General features: G+C 53.1%; 1 protein-coding gene across 1 annotated transcript in view; it reads left to right on the top strand.

Annotated features, from left to right (window-relative positions):
- The first annotated feature begins 242 nt into the window (after positions 1–242).
- AP3B2 (adaptor related protein complex 3 subunit beta 2) overlaps positions 243–16,553 on the top strand; it is a 32,324-nt gene continuing 16,013 nt past the window's right edge. Inside the window, exons 1-10 of the mRNA XM_046654188.1 lie at positions 243–371; positions 9,063–9,138; positions 9,282–9,356; positions 9,656–9,751; positions 13,487–13,647; positions 13,922–13,988; positions 14,088–14,270; positions 14,378–14,661; positions 14,939–14,993; positions 15,355–15,426. Of these exons, the coding sequence (XP_046510144.1) occupies positions 259–371; positions 9,063–9,138; positions 9,282–9,356; positions 9,656–9,751; positions 13,487–13,647; positions 13,922–13,988; positions 14,088–14,270; positions 14,378–14,661; positions 14,939–14,993; positions 15,355–15,426 (1,182 nt within the window). The 5' untranslated portion in view covers positions 243–258. The remainder of the gene's footprint in view (positions 372–9,062; positions 9,139–9,281; positions 9,357–9,655; positions 9,752–13,486; positions 13,648–13,921; positions 13,989–14,087; positions 14,271–14,377; positions 14,662–14,938; positions 14,994–15,354; positions 15,427–16,553) is intronic.

Here is a 16,553-nt window from a genome sequence, read left to right as displayed (position 1 = left end):
GCGGGGCCAGCCCCTGCTGCACTTCCCCTCCCGCCCCCTCCGCGGACACGCCCTCCGCTCGGCAGGCGCCGGTGCCTTTAAGAAGCTCGGCGCGCGCCCCGATTGATAGAGCCGCGCGCCGCCTCCCCCGCTGCAGACTGCGGCTCTGTGGGCCCGGCCGCCCCCGACCTCGCTGCCGGCCCGCGCGCCCTCCCCCCGGCCCAGCCGCGTCTGGCGGCGCAGCCCCCTCCCCGGCGAAGCGCGCTGCCCGGCCGCCCCATGTCGGCCGCCCCCGCCTACAGCGAAGACAAGGGCGGCTCCGCTGGCCCCGGGGAGGCCGAATACGGCCACGACCCGGCGAGCGGCGGCATCTTCTCCTCCGACTACAAGCGGTGAGCCCGGTACCGTGGACAGCGCCCGGCCCGCCCCGCCCCCGCGGCCCCGAGCCCGCCCAGCCCCCAGCCAGCACCCCGCCCCGGGGGGCCGCCCGGGACCCGGCGCTGGGGTGGGAGGCCGGAGCGGGATGCGCCCGCCGGCTGCCCCTGGAGGCCCCGCAGCCCCGCCCCGGGGGGCCGTCCCGTCTGTAGGTCCGGATTCCAGGCTCCCCGCCTCCCGCGCGTCTGGCGAGTTGGCTCCGACCGAGCGCGGGGGAGGGGTCAGCGCCGGCGAGCTCGCGCCCCGGGCCGGTGCGGGAAGGCCCGCCCTGGATGCGGACTCAGCCTCCAGGCCTGGCCCCTCCCAAGAGTCCATCTTCTCTCCTTCGGGTCCCTGCGTTCGCGTCCGCGTCTCCCCCGGGCGCTCGCGCTGCTGCTCCCCACGCTGCCCCTGCGGTTCAGCCCGACCTTCACGTCCCACTCCTCCGCTCCACCCCTGGATCACTCCTTCGCTCATTCGGTTATTCCTAAATTCTGAAAGAAGCATTTTTAAGGGCCCACTGTGTCGAGTCTTGTCCTAGTCACCGTGAATGCGGCTGTGAACAGGAGACAGTCCTTGACCTCAAGTTGCTTTAGAGGGGATCTCAGAGGAAGAATCTGTCCTCTGTCCGCGACAATTCAGTATAGTGGGGACAGTCAGAGGGTGAGGAGCTGGTCTCTGGCCCCGGAGAAAGGCAGGAGGGGAGAGGGAGGGGTGTTCCCGACAGAGGAAGGAGCTCGCAGGAAGGTGGGGAGATGAAGGACGGCCAGGTCACAGGTTTTGTAGGTGCCGGTACAGTGTGATCAGAATCACTGTGCGGGCCACTGCAGTGACCGGAAAGGAGGGTGAGAGATGCCAAGGTTGGGGAGCGGGGGGCGGTCACGAAGACTTCTAAGCCCGAGATGTCAGATTCGCATTTTAGAAGGATCCCAGGCTGGATCGTGGAGAAGAGATGGGAGATGTGCTGGATCGAGGAGACAGTGAGGGGGGTGTTGAGGGTGGAGGGGCGTCCAGGATGGTGGCCTAGACTGTGGGAAGGGCTATTGAGAAGGTAGGAGCCACAGAGCTGATAATTAACTAGGGGGCGAGGTGAGAGGAAGGGACTGGGGGAAGATAAGGATGAGACTCAGGTGACTAGTTTTGGAACTGGAAAGAGGGTGGAGCCATCCACACAGTGTGATTGGAAATAAAGATGTTACAAGCAAATCCGTGGAAAATAAAGTTGAGATCGGCTTTTGACATGCTGAGATTGTAAACTCTGAGGGACATTCAAGTCCAGTAGGTAGCCAGATCCTAGGATTCACATTCCAGGAGGGATTATTAACATATATATATGTTGATCAAAGCCGCAGAAGGAAGTGAAGATAACCCAGGGAGAGTGTATAAAATGAGTTCAGACAGGGCACAGGTGTGAACCCTGAACACGCATGAGGGGTGACCAGAGAGCAGGGGGAAAGTGTTTCAGAGTGACTGAGCAAAAGTAAACCAAAGGCAGGAGGAAAATTAAATGTGGTTTCAAGGAGGAGGAAGTGGTCAGCAGTGTCAGTGCCCTTTGAGGTCAACTCAAAGAAAGAAATCGTGACCATTGGTTTGACAAAGAGCAGGTCAACCCCGACCTGCTCCGCTCCTCACCTCCTGCCCTGGGAGACCAGAGCTGGCAAAGTCAGAGGTGGAGGAGCGAAATTATTTCTCCCCACATTCTATTATGAACAATTTTAAACATACAGAACAGCTGAGTGAATAATAGAATGGACACGTGTATCCTTCCACCTGGATTCAACTGTTGTTGACATTGTCCCACATTTGCTGTATCTACCATCTACCCATAAATATTTTTGGCTGAACCATATAAGTTGCAGATATCATGGCCCCTCATAAATTCTAACTAGCATCTAAAGCCAGATTAGGGTGAATAGAGGAAGAAATAGGAGGTGAATAAATAAAACCCAGTGAATGGGAATTTTGCTTTTAAGGAGCTTGACTGTAGAGGGGAGAGAGGGAAAGAGTTGCTGGAGGAGAACATCGGCTTGGGATGGTTTACTTTATTTTTATTGTTATGTTTGTTTGTTATTAGGATAAGGGAGCCCAGAGCAAGTCTAACAGCTGATAGGAAGAAGCCGGTAGTGTGGGATGGGCTGCAGGGAATTGAAGGAGGCCCGGATCCCTGAGTGGTGGGAGGAGAGGCTTCCAGAGCTGGGTGGGAGGCCTGGCCTGGCTTCAGAGGGCAGCTCTGCCCAGAGGGAGGAGAGGACAGCACGGACACGGATGTGTTGGGGCTGCAGGGGATTGTATCTAAGGCCTTCCGTCTTCTGTGAGAGGCAAGTAGTGAAGCTGTAAGAGCAAGGGCAAGGCTATGGGTGGGAATTTGAGGAGCGTCGAGGGGGTTGATATACCGCAAATAAAGCCAACCACTCCTGGCAGGGTAGGAGCAGTGGGGACAAGAGGGCCAAGGATGTGCGTGAGCCAGCGGTGGAGGATGGAGCTGGGAGGCATAGGCCAGGTAGGGAGGACGTAAAGATAAGAGAAGGCTGATGGGAGGGAAGAAATCGGGAAACTGGCTCTGGAAAGACAGGTGAGGATCAAGAAGGTTAGGGTCAGAGTGGGAAGAGGGTGTGGGAGATTTCTGAGGAAGAGCAGCTCTGGGAGGCGGAGGCCCAGTTGTGGTGTGAGAGTGGAGGCAAGGAGGGCATCCGTCACCTCTGTCTGGACCTGCTCCCCTGACCCCCTAGGCCCTGCCCTGAGATGGAGCATTGGCTTAGTCCCCAGGCCCTGCCCTCCTCCCCCTCCTGAGTCCTTGTCTTTGAGCAGCCAGGAGGAAACTAGAGCCTCCTTCTCTGCCAGTATCTGGTTTCTGAGTTTCGGGGGCGGGCCGTCTGGTGACAGTCACAGGCATCCAGGCTTCCTGGTCAGTTCAGTCCCATCTCCGAGCAGACCCTAGTGCCTGATGCAGCGGTTCCTGCAGCTCCCGGGGGCCGTGGTGAGGCCAGGAGGCAGAGGGGCCTGTGGGGCCGATCAGGAGGCTGCCAGCCCTGTGCTGGCCCCCGAAGGCGGGCCCCCATCCTGGTACCAGGCCCTGCAGCCTGAGGAGCTTCGCTGGCTGCAGGCCTCAGAGGAAGACCCAACCCCAGAAGCATCTCTGGAAGGAGCTTGCCCAGAGCCTGGCCAAGGCCAGAGCCAGAGCCAGCCGCTACGGTACAGAGGACCCCAGGGACCCTCACCCAGACAGCTGGGGAGGCAAGGGGTGGGCAGCTGCCACTCAGCCAGACTCGTTCAGGTCCCACTTTCTCAGGAGCAGGAGTGGGCTGGTGTTTAGGGTCCAGGCAGGAGGAGGGATGTCAGGGGCGGATGTCAGGGGGCTTAGTGTGGGGACTGAGAGTATGTGGGGTGGGTACATGAGCTTAACTCCCCAGAAGCTCTGAGGGGAGGAGGACAGTAAAATATTTGGGCGTTGAGGCCCCACCTTGACCTTTTCCTCCCCCCGGCCCTAGCTAGAGTGGGCTCTGGGTGAGGTTCGGAGACTAGATAAAGCACCGAGTTTGGCCAGCCTCTCCTGGCAAGTGGATTGGCACTTGGGGGTAGAGGGGAGGGAGGAAGGTGTATCAGGGAGGCGAGCATGTCTGGCCTCATATGCCATGTTTTACCCCCTGGCAGGCTCCAGCCACCCCCAAGAGAGTCGGGCCAGGCCAGGCCAGGGGTCAGGTCAAAGTGAGTGCCATGTAAGGGGATCCGACTACAGGAGACTAATGTTTCATGGTCTTAGAGCCTTGTTGTGTATCTCTCCGTTCCTCTCCCTCTTGGGAACATAAGCTGGTGGGAACAAAGATGAGAGACCCAGGGTGGTCACAGCCCAGGAGGCAGCTGCTGTCTGTTGGTGGCATCTGACAATCCTGCCTGTGCTGTGTCTGCTCTCTGTCCACAGTCCCTCCCCCCCCTCAATTCCCCATCGCCCAGGGCCCCGGAGCCCTCAGGGGCCTGGAATGTATGCACTAGGCTGGGTGGGTGGGAATAATGTACGCACCCCTGGGCATGCCCTGGGGTGTGTGCATTTCACACGGGCCTGTGGCATTTCGGGGAGGGCAGTGTGAAGAAGTCTGCTTTAGAGGACATCCAGCTTTAAAAGGGACTGGGCAAACTCCGACTGCTGACCAGTGAGGACTCCCCCTGACCCCTCAGAAGGGAGTCAGAGGATCTTGAGGCTGGATGTGTTTGATCTTGGAAGCCTAGATTTATCATCAAGAACCTCAAACAGGCATCTACTGGCCATTTTGGCGAATGAGCCTGGAGTGACCGAGTTTTGTCAAGAAGGTGTAGGTGTGTGTGGTGTGTGTGTCTGTGGAAGGACGTGTGGGGTATGTGCACTGTGTGGGATGTTCATGTCCAGGTGAGGGTGTGGGGGAGTATGGAGAGGTCTTCTGGTGGGTGTGTGTCTGTGGGGATGTGTGTATGTATTTGTGGGTCTCTGTAGGGATGTGTAGGTGAAGTGTGTGGGGGGGCTTATGTGTGGGGAGTGTGTTTTTGTGGGAAGTGTCTGTATGTCTGGTGTATGTATCTATGACTGTGTTTCTGTGGGGGTTGTGGGTGTGTGTCTGCGGGCTTCTTTGTGTGGGGGGGGGTTATATATGTATTATATGTGTGTCTGGGGGGTGTAGATGTGTCTGTGGGGGTATAGATTTGTCTCTGGTGTAGGTATGTCTGTGGGGCAGATATGGGAGTGTTTGTTGTATACGTGGGTGGTGCTGGTTTTGGTGGGGGTGTTGGGTGTGTCGGTGTCTATGGGGTGTAAGTTGACTGTGGGTGTATGTATGGAAGGTCCTGGGGGTGCAGTGGGGTGCGTTTGTATATTGGGGAAGGTGGCGCCCAGCTCTGTCATTCTTCCCACAGCCTCGGTTCTGCCCAGACCAGCTCAGTGGTCTGTACCTCTGTCTATACCCCTGTTGTCCTGAGCTCAGCCCCAGCTAGGAACTGACTGCCTGGTTTGTGGCTGGGAGAGTGACAAGGTGGTTGTCTTCTGGCCCTGGCTTGGCCACGAGAGAGTAAAAAGTGTCCTCTGGTTTTAGGGGCATCTCCCCAAATGGGGGAGTTTTCTTTTTTCTTTTTTTTTTTTTTTTGAGGAAGATTAGACCTGAGCTAACTACTGCCAGTCTTCCTCTTTTTGCTGAGGAAGACTGGCCCTGAGCTAACATCCATGCCCATCTTCCTCTGTTTTATATGTGGGATGCCTACCACAGCATGGCTTTTTGCCAAGCGGTGCCGTGTCTGCACCCGGGATCTGAACTGGCGAACCCCGGGCCTCTGAGAAGCAGAACGTGCCAACTTAAGTGCTGTGCCACCAGGCCGCCCCGGGGAAGTTTTCAATCAACATGCCTGGGGCTGGAGAGCTTCTCCTGCCTTCATCTGACAGCCTTGCAAGTCCTCTGTGTTCTGGAAGGCGTCCTCTTTCTACTTTGCTTTCCATCAAAAATCTCTTGAGGAAAGACACTGCCTACAATCCTTGGAGCGTCAGTTTCTTAGCACCCCTTCTGTCCTTTCTATCTGCGAAGCACTCTCACATTTCAGCAAAATGCGGCCCTATGACTAGGTGTGTGTCACGTCGGGTTCCTCTCTTCGTCTCAGCATTTGTCACTTACTCATTTCTCAGCATCAGAAGCTGTCGCGTTTGCCTCTTTATGACTATTATCATGCTCTTCCCTCTCCTAATGTTGCTGCCTCCAGTTTCTGATTGCTCTGTGTTCCACTTCTGTGACTAACTTTGCACACACTACTTTTTACCTTCCACCATTGGTGATACCTCTCCAGGCTGGGTTCTCATGCTTGGGTCCAAAGCTGTGGGTTAGCAGAGTATCCTCTGGGAGATTAGAGAATGTGCAGGTCTCCACACACAGCTGCTCAAAAAGTTTGGAATTGTGTTGGCAACATCTGAGTGCATCAGCTGTCCCACGGTTCTGTCAACTATCGATAGACACGTTTTCCATGTTTTTACTCGCAATTCTCTGTTCACTTCTTTGACCACCAGCCTTGGACCTCTGAGTATGGTTGCGTAGGTTGTTCACTGCACAAGGGCACCTGGCTAAGGAATACCAGACCATGCTCCACTCACTGAATGGGGAGCAGCAGTTTTAGGGCTATGTCTATCTGGAGGGCCAAGCAGGTGGAGGAAGAGCTTGCAGCAGCCCTAAATTTATATCGGTGCTTTATTTATTTTGAATATTAAACTTTTATTCACCATCCCACATATTTTCCTTTCTGTTGCTGTTATGGGCTGAATTGTTTCCCTCTCAAATTCATATGTCAAAGTCCTAACCCCCCTGTACCTCAGAATGTGACTGTATTTGGAGGTAGGGCTTTTAAAGAGGGAATTAAGTTAAAATGAGGTCATTAGGGTAGCTAGTCCAATATGATTAGTGTCCTTATAGGAAGAGGGAATTTGGACAGGGACACACAGAAGGAAGACCACATGGAGAGACAGGATCTACAAGCCACGGGGAGGGGGCTTAGAAGAAACCAACCCTGCTGACACCTTAATCTCAGACTTCTAGCCTCCAGAACTGAGAGGAAATAAGTAGTTTAAGGCCCCCACTCCATGGTACTTTGTCATGGCAGCCATGGCAAATGAATACAATTGCCTTATGCTTATTTTTTTCCCTAAATTTAGTTTTATATACCAAATTCAAAAAAATTAAACCTAGCCATCTTGTTACTGATAATTTTATGACCTTAAAAATAAAAAAAATTTCCCCTTCCTCTTCCATATTTAAAAATAATTTAACTATACGGGGCTGGCCCCATGGCCTAGTGGTTAAGTTCAGTGCACTCCACTTTGGCAGCCTGGGTTTGCGAGTTTGGATCCCAGGCATGGACCTACACTACTTGTCAGCCATGCTGTGGCAGCGACCCACATATGAAAAATAGAGGAAGATTGGCACAGATGTCAGCTCAGGGCTAATCTTACTCAGCAAAAAAAAATCAAATGTGGAGTTTATTTTGGTGTGAGATATGTGTACAAGTTAAATTCTTTGCTGCAAAGCAGTTTCCCAACAGCATTTATTGCTGAAGGGGCAGAAAGGTTCTTTCTTCCTTTGGTGAGGTATTTGTTCATAATGTGTCAACTTAGATGCGTTGATGAAATTTCCCTCTATGACCTTGACTTTCTGTTTTTAACCCAGTACCATAGAGCTTTTATCATTGTCATGTTGTTTTGTGTATTGAATTCCGGTAGGGTGAGGTGTCTGTCATTGTTCATTGTTCTCTTCTTTTCCCCAAAATATTCTTTGGAGTTCTTACCTATTGATTTTTTTTTCTCAGGCAAATTTTGCTGTCATTTCATGAAGCTTAACAAAATGCCTTCATTGAAATTTCAATGGACATTGCACGAAATTTATGTATTGGCTTGGGGACCACCTTTATTCCCCTTAGCCATATACAAGGGGTCATTTATTCAAATCTTCATTTATTTCTCCCATTATGATTTTATAACTCCCCTGAATGAGGGTTAAAAGTTGAGCGACAGGTCTGGCCTTCGTTGTGAGGTCATCTCATCAGACCCTGGAGTGTCTAGGACCCATCCAGTCCTTAGAATCAGTTCAGTCTGGGGGGTCAGGGTCTGGGAACACACTCGGTGTGGGACGAGGGCATCTTGCTCTTGTTTTGACAGCCACCTCCTTTCCAGGTCCCTCTCATCCATCCACCTGGCCATTTCCTGGGAAGGGCCCATACCTTTTCCACCCTAAACCCTCCTCTTGTCTCCTGGCTCTATGTCCCTGGCTGTGTTAGTTTCTCAGGGCTGTGGTAACAAAGTGCCACAAACCGGGCAGCTCAGAAGAAGAGAAATGTATTGTCTTACAGTTCTGGAGGCTAAAAGTCCGAAACCAAGTGTCAGCATGGCCGTGCTCCCTCTGAAATCTGTAGGGGAATCCTGCCTTGCCCCTTCCGAGCCTCTGGTAGTTTCCTGGCAATCTTGGGTGTTCTTTGACTTGTAGATGGAGCACTCCAACCCTCTGTCTTCACATGGCGTTCTCCCTGCCTCTTTGTGTCTTCCCAAGGCCATCTTCTTTTTGTTGCTGTTGCTGTTGAGGAGGATTCGCCCTGAGCTAACATCCATTGCCAATCTTCCTCTTTTTTTGCTTGAGGAAGATTAGCCCTGAGTTAACATCCGTGCCCGTCTTCCTCTATGTTTTGTGTGTGGGATGCCACCACAGCATGGCTGATGATGGAGTAGGTCCGTGCCCAGGATCTGAACTGGTGAACCTGGGCCACTGAAATGGAGTGCGCAGAACTTGAACCACTCGACCGCAGGACCAGCCCTCACACAAGGCCATCTTCTTATAAGAACACTGGACACATTGGATTAGGATCCCACCCTGCTCCAGTATGACCTCACCCTAATTATAGCTGCAACAACTCTGTTTCCAAATAAGGTCACATTCTGGGGTACTAGTTGTTAGGACTTCAACATACCTTTTTCGAGGGGGACATAACTCAATGCATGACATTGGCTGGCCCACGTTTCTCCCGACCCTGAGTCCCCTGATCTGTACTTCCCCGCCTTCCCCTCGGGTCAGGTCCTGCCTGAGCCCTCCCTGCCATATCCCTTCTCTCTGCCTGCATCGTCCTGATTGATATCCCCACTCCCACCCTTATGCCCTCAGCTGACCTCTTGTGCCTCCCATCAGGCATGATGACCTGAAGGAGATGCTGGACACCAACAAGGACTCCCTCAAGCTGGAGGCCATGAAGAGGATTGTGGCGGTGAGCAGGGAGGAAGGGGGCCTCTCCTGGGGGAGGGGCCCAGGGGTCAAAGAGCAGCTCTCCTTGGCTCCTTGTGGACCTTCCCCTAATAAGGGCTGGCCTCCTCCCCTCTCCTTGTCCCCTCCCTTGACTCCACCACCCAGATGATCGCGCGCGGAAAGAATGCCTCGGACCTGTTTCCCGCTGTGGTGAAGAACGTGGCCTGCAAGAACATAGAGGTGAGCGCTCCTCGGTGAGAGAGCTCTCATGCCCACCTCCACCAGGAATAAACTCAGGCTGGTTGGGGGTGAGCAACGGAAGGATCCAGCCCCGACCTGCTCAGAAAAGCCCCTGGTCCAGGAGAAGGCTCTGTCTACGTGTCTCTGAACTAGATGTGGATCAGAGTGAAGAACCTGGGGAACACTCTGGACGCTGTCCCCCACTGGAAGAATTTGTCCCCATGGACCACAGCTGGCTGGGGTGATGACATCTCCTGGGGGGGGCACCAGTCCCTGCTGAGAAACCTGCTCTCCCCCAGGTGAAGAAGCTTGTCTACGTGTACCTGGTGCGCTATGCTGAGGAGCAGCAAGACCTGGCCCTGCTGTCTATCTCCACTTTCCAGCGTGGCCTGAAGGTCAGAGGTCTCCGTTTGCCTCCCTGGGGCGTGGGTCTCGTTGGTGCTGTATGGGAGGAGTGGACCCAGGGAGAGGCGTGAGCATGGGGGGAGGCTCTGCAGGCTCTTTCCCACCTGCCTAGCATTGGAAGAAGACCAGCCAGACCCTCAGAGGGCGGAGGCCAGCTCGGAGAGGGCATGAGAGAGGCAGTGGGTGCCCAGGGACTGTGTCTGTCCTCCTCTGAGGAGCCTGTGATAGTGGCTGCCTCAAATATGAACCACTTGAGCCCTTGACCATGGAGAGCCCCTCAGCCCTCCCCCCATTAGCATAAAGGGTTTGCAGCCCACAGCCAAGCAGAAGTCAGCCTCCTTAGGACAGGATGCTGCGAGGGGGGCTGCCGACCTGGATTCCTCACCTCTGGGAGCTCAGATGCTTGGCGCTGGCAGGCTCACCTAGTCCAGGGATCCGTGGAGAACAATGACTTTTCACCTGCAACTTGGTAAGGAGGACAAAGGGTTTATTGAAAACAGTGAGCTCCACCGAGAGGAAAAGAACCAAGTTTACTGTGGAAGAGAGCTGCTCAGACAGGGAGACCGGGTTCCAAGGTCAGAGCAGAGGACGTGAACTCATGACGATTCCCTTTCAGGCAGTTCAGTACAGCCCATTATTCCTCTAGCGCTGGAACAAACGGACTGTTCTTCTGTTTAGCGCCAGAAGAAGTCGTTGACTTGTCTTAGCTGCCCCACTGTATACAAAATATCCACCTTTAAAGACCTGCATCACCACTGTTGTGTGAAATGCTCTTGAGGCAGGCAGAAATTGAAAAATCACCTACGGGAAGGGACCGTGGAAAGATTCAAGTCCTTTAGACTGGAGTGGCCTGAATCCCCCACATTAGTTAAACTGAATGTTCTCCCCTTTTGTTTGTATATTAAACGCACGCATGAGAGTCTCCACTGGGTTCTTTTCTGGTTAGGGTAAAGAAGTCAGTATCACTGCATTCTGTCCTCTCTCTGTATCAGCCTTTTCAGCTCTGATTGCAACCATCAGCGCCTCCAGTCTTTCCACAGGCTTCGTTCAAATTCCCGTGAGAGGGATCTGAAAGGTCCAGCTCATCTTTTCATGTCCAGCTGATTCTCTAGGGTGCTGAGCAGACTGGGAATTGACTGCCCAAATCCGGGGCTCACCCCTGGTCCAGTCTGCTATGGCCAGCAGGAGGGGTTGACAGGGTCTGCTTCTGGGAGGTGGGGTCGAAAGGACAGGCACTTGCATATATCATCATTCACTCAGCAAATACTTGGGTATCTCTCTGCCACACATTGTGCCGGGTTCTTTTTAAAAGTCAACACCATAGGATCTGTCCCACCTTGGCAAGTAGTCTTTTGGTGTGAAGCAGGGTTAAATCATTTTATAAGAACTTTTCTGAAATTTTTTACACAGATTTTACATTTACCTGTAGTTTCTACAGTCCGCCCTTTGCCCCTGTTTAGAAAACCAGAGCTTCTTTAGTCTAACTCACTGCAATGATTTCTCTAGAACAGCCATCAGGAAACTTTTTCTGTGTAGTGCCGGCGAGTAATTTAGGCTTTGCAGGCCGTACAGTCTCAACCGTGCAACCACTCGACTTTGCCCTTGTGGTGCGAGAGCAGCCATAAATGAGTGGGCGTAGCTGGGTTCCAATACAATTTTATTTATAAAAAAGGCAGAAGACAGGTTTGGCCTGAGGGCTGTAGTGTGCTGACCTTTGCCCTAGAATATCTGTGACGGGTCATCTGCAGTGACGGAGACCTCACTTTCATAAGGCAGCTCACTGCATCTTAAGACGACTACAACTGTTCTAGTTTTTTTAACCGTTATATTGTATTGAAACCTCTATAGCTACAATTTTTAAAAATTTATTTCAGACTCACAAAAGGCATAAGGAATAATATAATGAATATCCATATACCCAGCATAAGAAATGAAATATTTATCAGACAGCCAAAGCCCCCTACGTGTCTTCCCCTGTTTACCACTCATATGCATGTATTTATTCTTTTATTATTTATGTATTCCTAAACAATATATAACATTATTTTGTAAATGGTATCATATAATATATGTGTTTCTCTAAATCTCATTTTCTTTTGGTTGTTGTTACTGTTTGGGGGGCTCTCCTGCACATTGGAACCAGTCATTTCCATCCAGGGTTCTCCTTCTTTTTATCAGCCGAGGCTGAGGCTGTGTTTGCTTTCTTAGCAGTCCACTAATGTGGCTGGCTCGATTCAGACAGCTTCCGGCTGGCAAGCAGATAATCCAGGTCTCCGTACATCCTGTCTTTGTGCAGCTGGTCCCTTGAATCCCCTATGAAACCCTCGTCTGTTTTGTAGTAGAGAAGGAGACCAGCTTGGTTTAGCACAGGGTCCAAGCCAGGGCGATCCTGAATCTTAATTTTGTCTCCTGATTTTGTGTCTTCCTCCAAGATGTTGATAAGCGATTTGAACCAGGGCAACAGACTGAGTCCCGTGGCATATCCTGTTTCCAGGTTGACACTGATCTGTTGATAAACCTTCCCTAAGTACAATGCCTTACCACATTGTGGATCTACGTAACTATACAACCAGCTGGCATTTTCCCATCTTCTTAGGAAGGATCCTATACAATAGCAAAATTTCTTAACACCTTTTGTGTGCAAAGGGCTGTGGTGATACAGAGATAAAAGAGACATGAATTCTGCTCTTAAAATGCTTATGTATTAAATGAAACAAAAGGCCTGCCTCGAAAATGGCAACAGAGGAAATGCTATGAGAGACTCCCACAATGCCTTGCTGAAATCCACATACATAGCATTAGTATCTCCCAGTATTAACATTTACCCTATCAAAAAGGAAATAGGTTTTTTTGGTAATTTCCTGTGAATCCACAATCATTTCCAAATAAAATAGTTTTTTTAAAAAGGGAACATAGGTCTTAGCAGTCTATTTGACTCTAAGAAAATAGACTCCTGCTTTTTAAATAAGTACTTCTAAATCACCTATTTAAAAATTAATTCCAGAATTTTGCCAGAGATTACCATCATTTTCACTTGTAATTTTGCGGATCTTCTCTTTCTCCATTTGAGAGGATCAGGGTAGCGTCTATCCTTTAGTGTTCCAGCACCTCTCCCATTATCCGCCATTCTCATGGTTAACAGTAAGTTACAGCTGCTGCTGATTGTGCGAGGACTGCCATAAGCGCCATGACTACACTCCGTTGTGTCTATTGCATCTACAGGATGCAATAGGAGCAATGAGGAGGGGTCCACACAGCCGTTCTGTTTTTAAAGACTGTGCAAGAAGAGGAAGAAGAGCAGCTTTTGAAAGACTGCTGGGGAAGAGGGATGAAGGGATAAATTCTTTGGAAGGGAGACCAGCCTGCTTTTGCTGGCAGTCACCTCGGGCATAAACACAAAGAGACACCCCCTCTCCCCCCATCCTAAGGAACAGGAGGTCTTCAGGAACTTTAGGTGTTGTGAAAGTTTTTCCCTCTTCCTGAAAGTGAAGCAGCCCATTGCCACACCTGTTCAGGGGTGAGATTTCTGCAGCCAGGACCAAGAGTCAGTGCCCTCAATCAGTGTCCCCCAGATGCCCAAGCACTGGCACATCATCTAGGCTCAGGGCAGGAGGCAGGCACACAAGAGCTGGTGGTAGCTGGGGACAGTGAGTTCCATAGGTGTGGCCTCCCCCATCAGGACACCTGGTGCCCTCTCACGGCTCTGCCTCCACCTCTGCCCTTAGGATCCCAACCAGCTGATTCGTGCCAGTGCCCTCCGTGTCCTTTCTAGCATCCGTGTGCCCATCATAGTGCCCATCATGATGCTGGCCATCAAGGAAGCTGCCTCGGATATGTCACCCTATGTGCGGAAAACAGCTGCCCATGCCATCCCTAAACTCTACAGGTATGCCCAGCCCCGCCCTTCACTCCTCGGGGTAATGGTTCCCAAGGCCCCAGGCCACCCCTGGCCTCCCCCAAGTCTTGCAGGCTTCCCTTCTTTTACTCTGCAGATGGATTAAGGCAGTTGGGGAACTGACAGAGATGGAGGTCAGTGGAGGTGGGGGCTCACACCCATCTATGAATAGGGTTGGGGCACAGGAGGTGAACACAGCTTGGGCAAATATCGAGAAGGCTGGAGATGGGGGGAGGGGCAAATCCCTCAACCGTTTCTCCCTCAGTTTGGATTCTGACCAGAAGGACCAGCTGATAGAGGTCATTGAGAAGCTTCTGGCGGACAAGACCACGGTGCGTATATGTGCACACAGGGGCGGGTAGTGGAAGGGTGCTGGGCAGCGGCCCTTCTGCTTTTCCGTTCACCCTCTCTTGCTTCTGTCGGTTCCCCAGCTGGTGGCGGGCAGCGTGGTGATGGCCTTCGAGGAAGTCTGCCCCGAGCGCATCGACCTGATTCACAAGAACTACCGGAAACTCTGTAACCTGCTCATCGACGTGGAGGAGTGGGGCCAGGTGGTCATTATCAGCATGCTCACCCGCTATGCCCGCACGCAGTTCCTGAGCCCCACCCAGAACGTGAGTGGGCCCGGACCCCCAGGAGAGACCCTAACCCTCGCCCTAGCAGAGTGCGCAGGAGGGTCGCCCCGAGGAGGCGCCCCCTGGCCCACTGGTCTCCCCCTCAGGAATCCCTGCTGGAGGAGAACCCCGAGAAAGCCTTCTACGGCTCGGAGGACGACGAGGCCAAGGGCCCGGGGTCGGAGGAGGCGGCTGCCGCGGCGCTGCCCACCCGGAAGCCCTATGTCATGGACCCCGACCACCGGCTGCTGCTGCGCAACACCAAGCCACTGCTGCAAAGCCGCAGCGCCGCCGTGGTCATGGCGGTGGCGCAGCTCTACTTCCACCTGGCGCCCAAGGCGGAGGTGGGCGTCATCGCCAAGGCGCTCGTGCGCCTGCTGCGCAGCCACAGGTGCGCGCCCGCCCCGCCCACATCTCCATCTCGGGCTGGCCCGGTCCTACTCCCGTCCCGGCCCGCTGCGCATCTCTAGGACCGTGGGAGCATCACGTCCCCCAACCCTAGCCCACCTGCGCACGCAGTGATCCCGGTCCCACTTTCCTCCCACTGGTGCCCTCCCTTCCCACACTGGGCCTCCCCTCCCTCCTGTTTGGCCCGCCGCCCTTGCCCCCACCTTCTCCCCCTTGCCTCAGCCGAGGGGCCCAGGTACCTCTGACTGTCCTCTCCGCAGTGAGGTGCAGTACGTGGTGCTTCAGAACGTGGCCACCATGTCCATCAAGCGCCGGGTGAGCATCTGACCAAGGCCTGCCCTCGCAGTCCTAGGGGAGGCTCCTGCAAGCACTAGGGGTGCTGGGGAAAGGCAGGATTGGGGAATGCCTTGAACAGCACGTGTAAAGCTCCGAGGCAGGGGGAGACCCCAAATGCAGGTGGAAAGCAGGGCCTGGATCTTGAGGCGCCACTGAGGGAGGAAAGCCAGGTGAAGAAAGACCTGAGTCAGACCTGAAAGGGAGGAGAGGCCTGCGGAGTGGAGGACAGTGAGGACGTGGGAAGGATACTGGCCCTGGGTCGGGAGAGGAAGGGTGGCTCTGAAGGGAGGCAGGTGCAGGACTGCGGTGGAGCTCCCTGGGGCTGCCTCTCTTGTGCCAGGGTATGTTTGAGCCCTACCTGAAGAGCTTCTACATCAGGTCCACCGACCCCACCCAGATCAAGATCTTGAAGGTGAGTGATGGACAGAAGCCCCTCCCCATGCCCCCACCCTCTCAGATATCCACAGTGGCCGCCTTGGTGCCTGCTTGTTTCTGGGGCTGAGCCCGTGGTTGCCCCAGCCACAAGCATTTGCTCAGGAAGCCAGGCCAATGGGAGTCGGGAGACAGGGAGAAGGGCCCCCCCCCCCCCCCCCCGCCTAGTACCTGTTACACACCTGCCGCATTTCACATATAAAGTAACTTGATTTTCATGATAATCCCAGAAAGTGTGCATTATCTCTATTTTATTGAAATGTAGACTCAGGGAGGCAAGATAGTTCTGCTGACCCCAGAATTCATTCTTTTCCCACCACAGTCTTCTGTCTTGCACCTACAGTGCTATTGCCCCCACGCACCTGCTCCCTCAGGATTTTGTGGAAACATACACCCACAGAAAAAGTAGCAGGAGCCTGTACCCTCATTCCATTCCTGCTCTGCGTCCTCATTATTGAGGGATTTCATTCAGCATCAGTTAGTCCTCCTAACCCTGTGGAACATCTGCTGTGTATCAGTCACATTGCTAGATCTAGGGGTACACGCGTGAGCAATCTCATCAGGCACCCTGGCCTTGTGAGGCTCACGGTCTAGTTGGGGTGAGGAGGGGATGTTAAGCAGCTAATCACAAAACACATGTAAAAATCCGTTTGTGAAATGTGGTATGAAAGAAAAGTGCAGAGAGCTATAAGAGCGTGAAATTGGAGGACCCGATCTAGTCTGGTGTCGGGAGTTTTCCTTCAGGAGGTGAGGCTTGAGCTGGGGCCCGAGAAGTGAACATGAGTTATCTAGGTAAACGCTGGGACAGGAATGGGAAGAATTGCTCCACACAGAGGAAGCAGCACATGCAAAGCCCTGAGGCAGGAAGAGGTCTGACAAGAGTGACTGGGGCACAGAGGACAAGGGCAGGTGGTGAGAGATTGAAGGTAGACAGCGATCAAATCGTTCAGGGACTTGTAGACCGCGGTAAAGACGTTGGTCTTTATTCTAAAAGCAATAGGAGGCGTAAGGTTTCCGTGGAGGTGCAATGGTGACATGATCATACTGTAAGTACCCTGTCGAGGAATCCACTTAAGAGGCAAACTGGTCCTCCTGCATTTTGGACAA

Source organism: Equus quagga, chromosome 2 (assembly GCF_021613505.1).
Source record: "Equus quagga isolate Etosha38 chromosome 2, UCLA_HA_Equagga_1.0, whole genome shotgun sequence".
NCBI lineage: Eukaryota > Metazoa > Chordata > Mammalia > Perissodactyla > Equidae > Equus > Equus quagga.
This window is presented reverse-complemented; position numbering and strand designations above follow the sequence as displayed.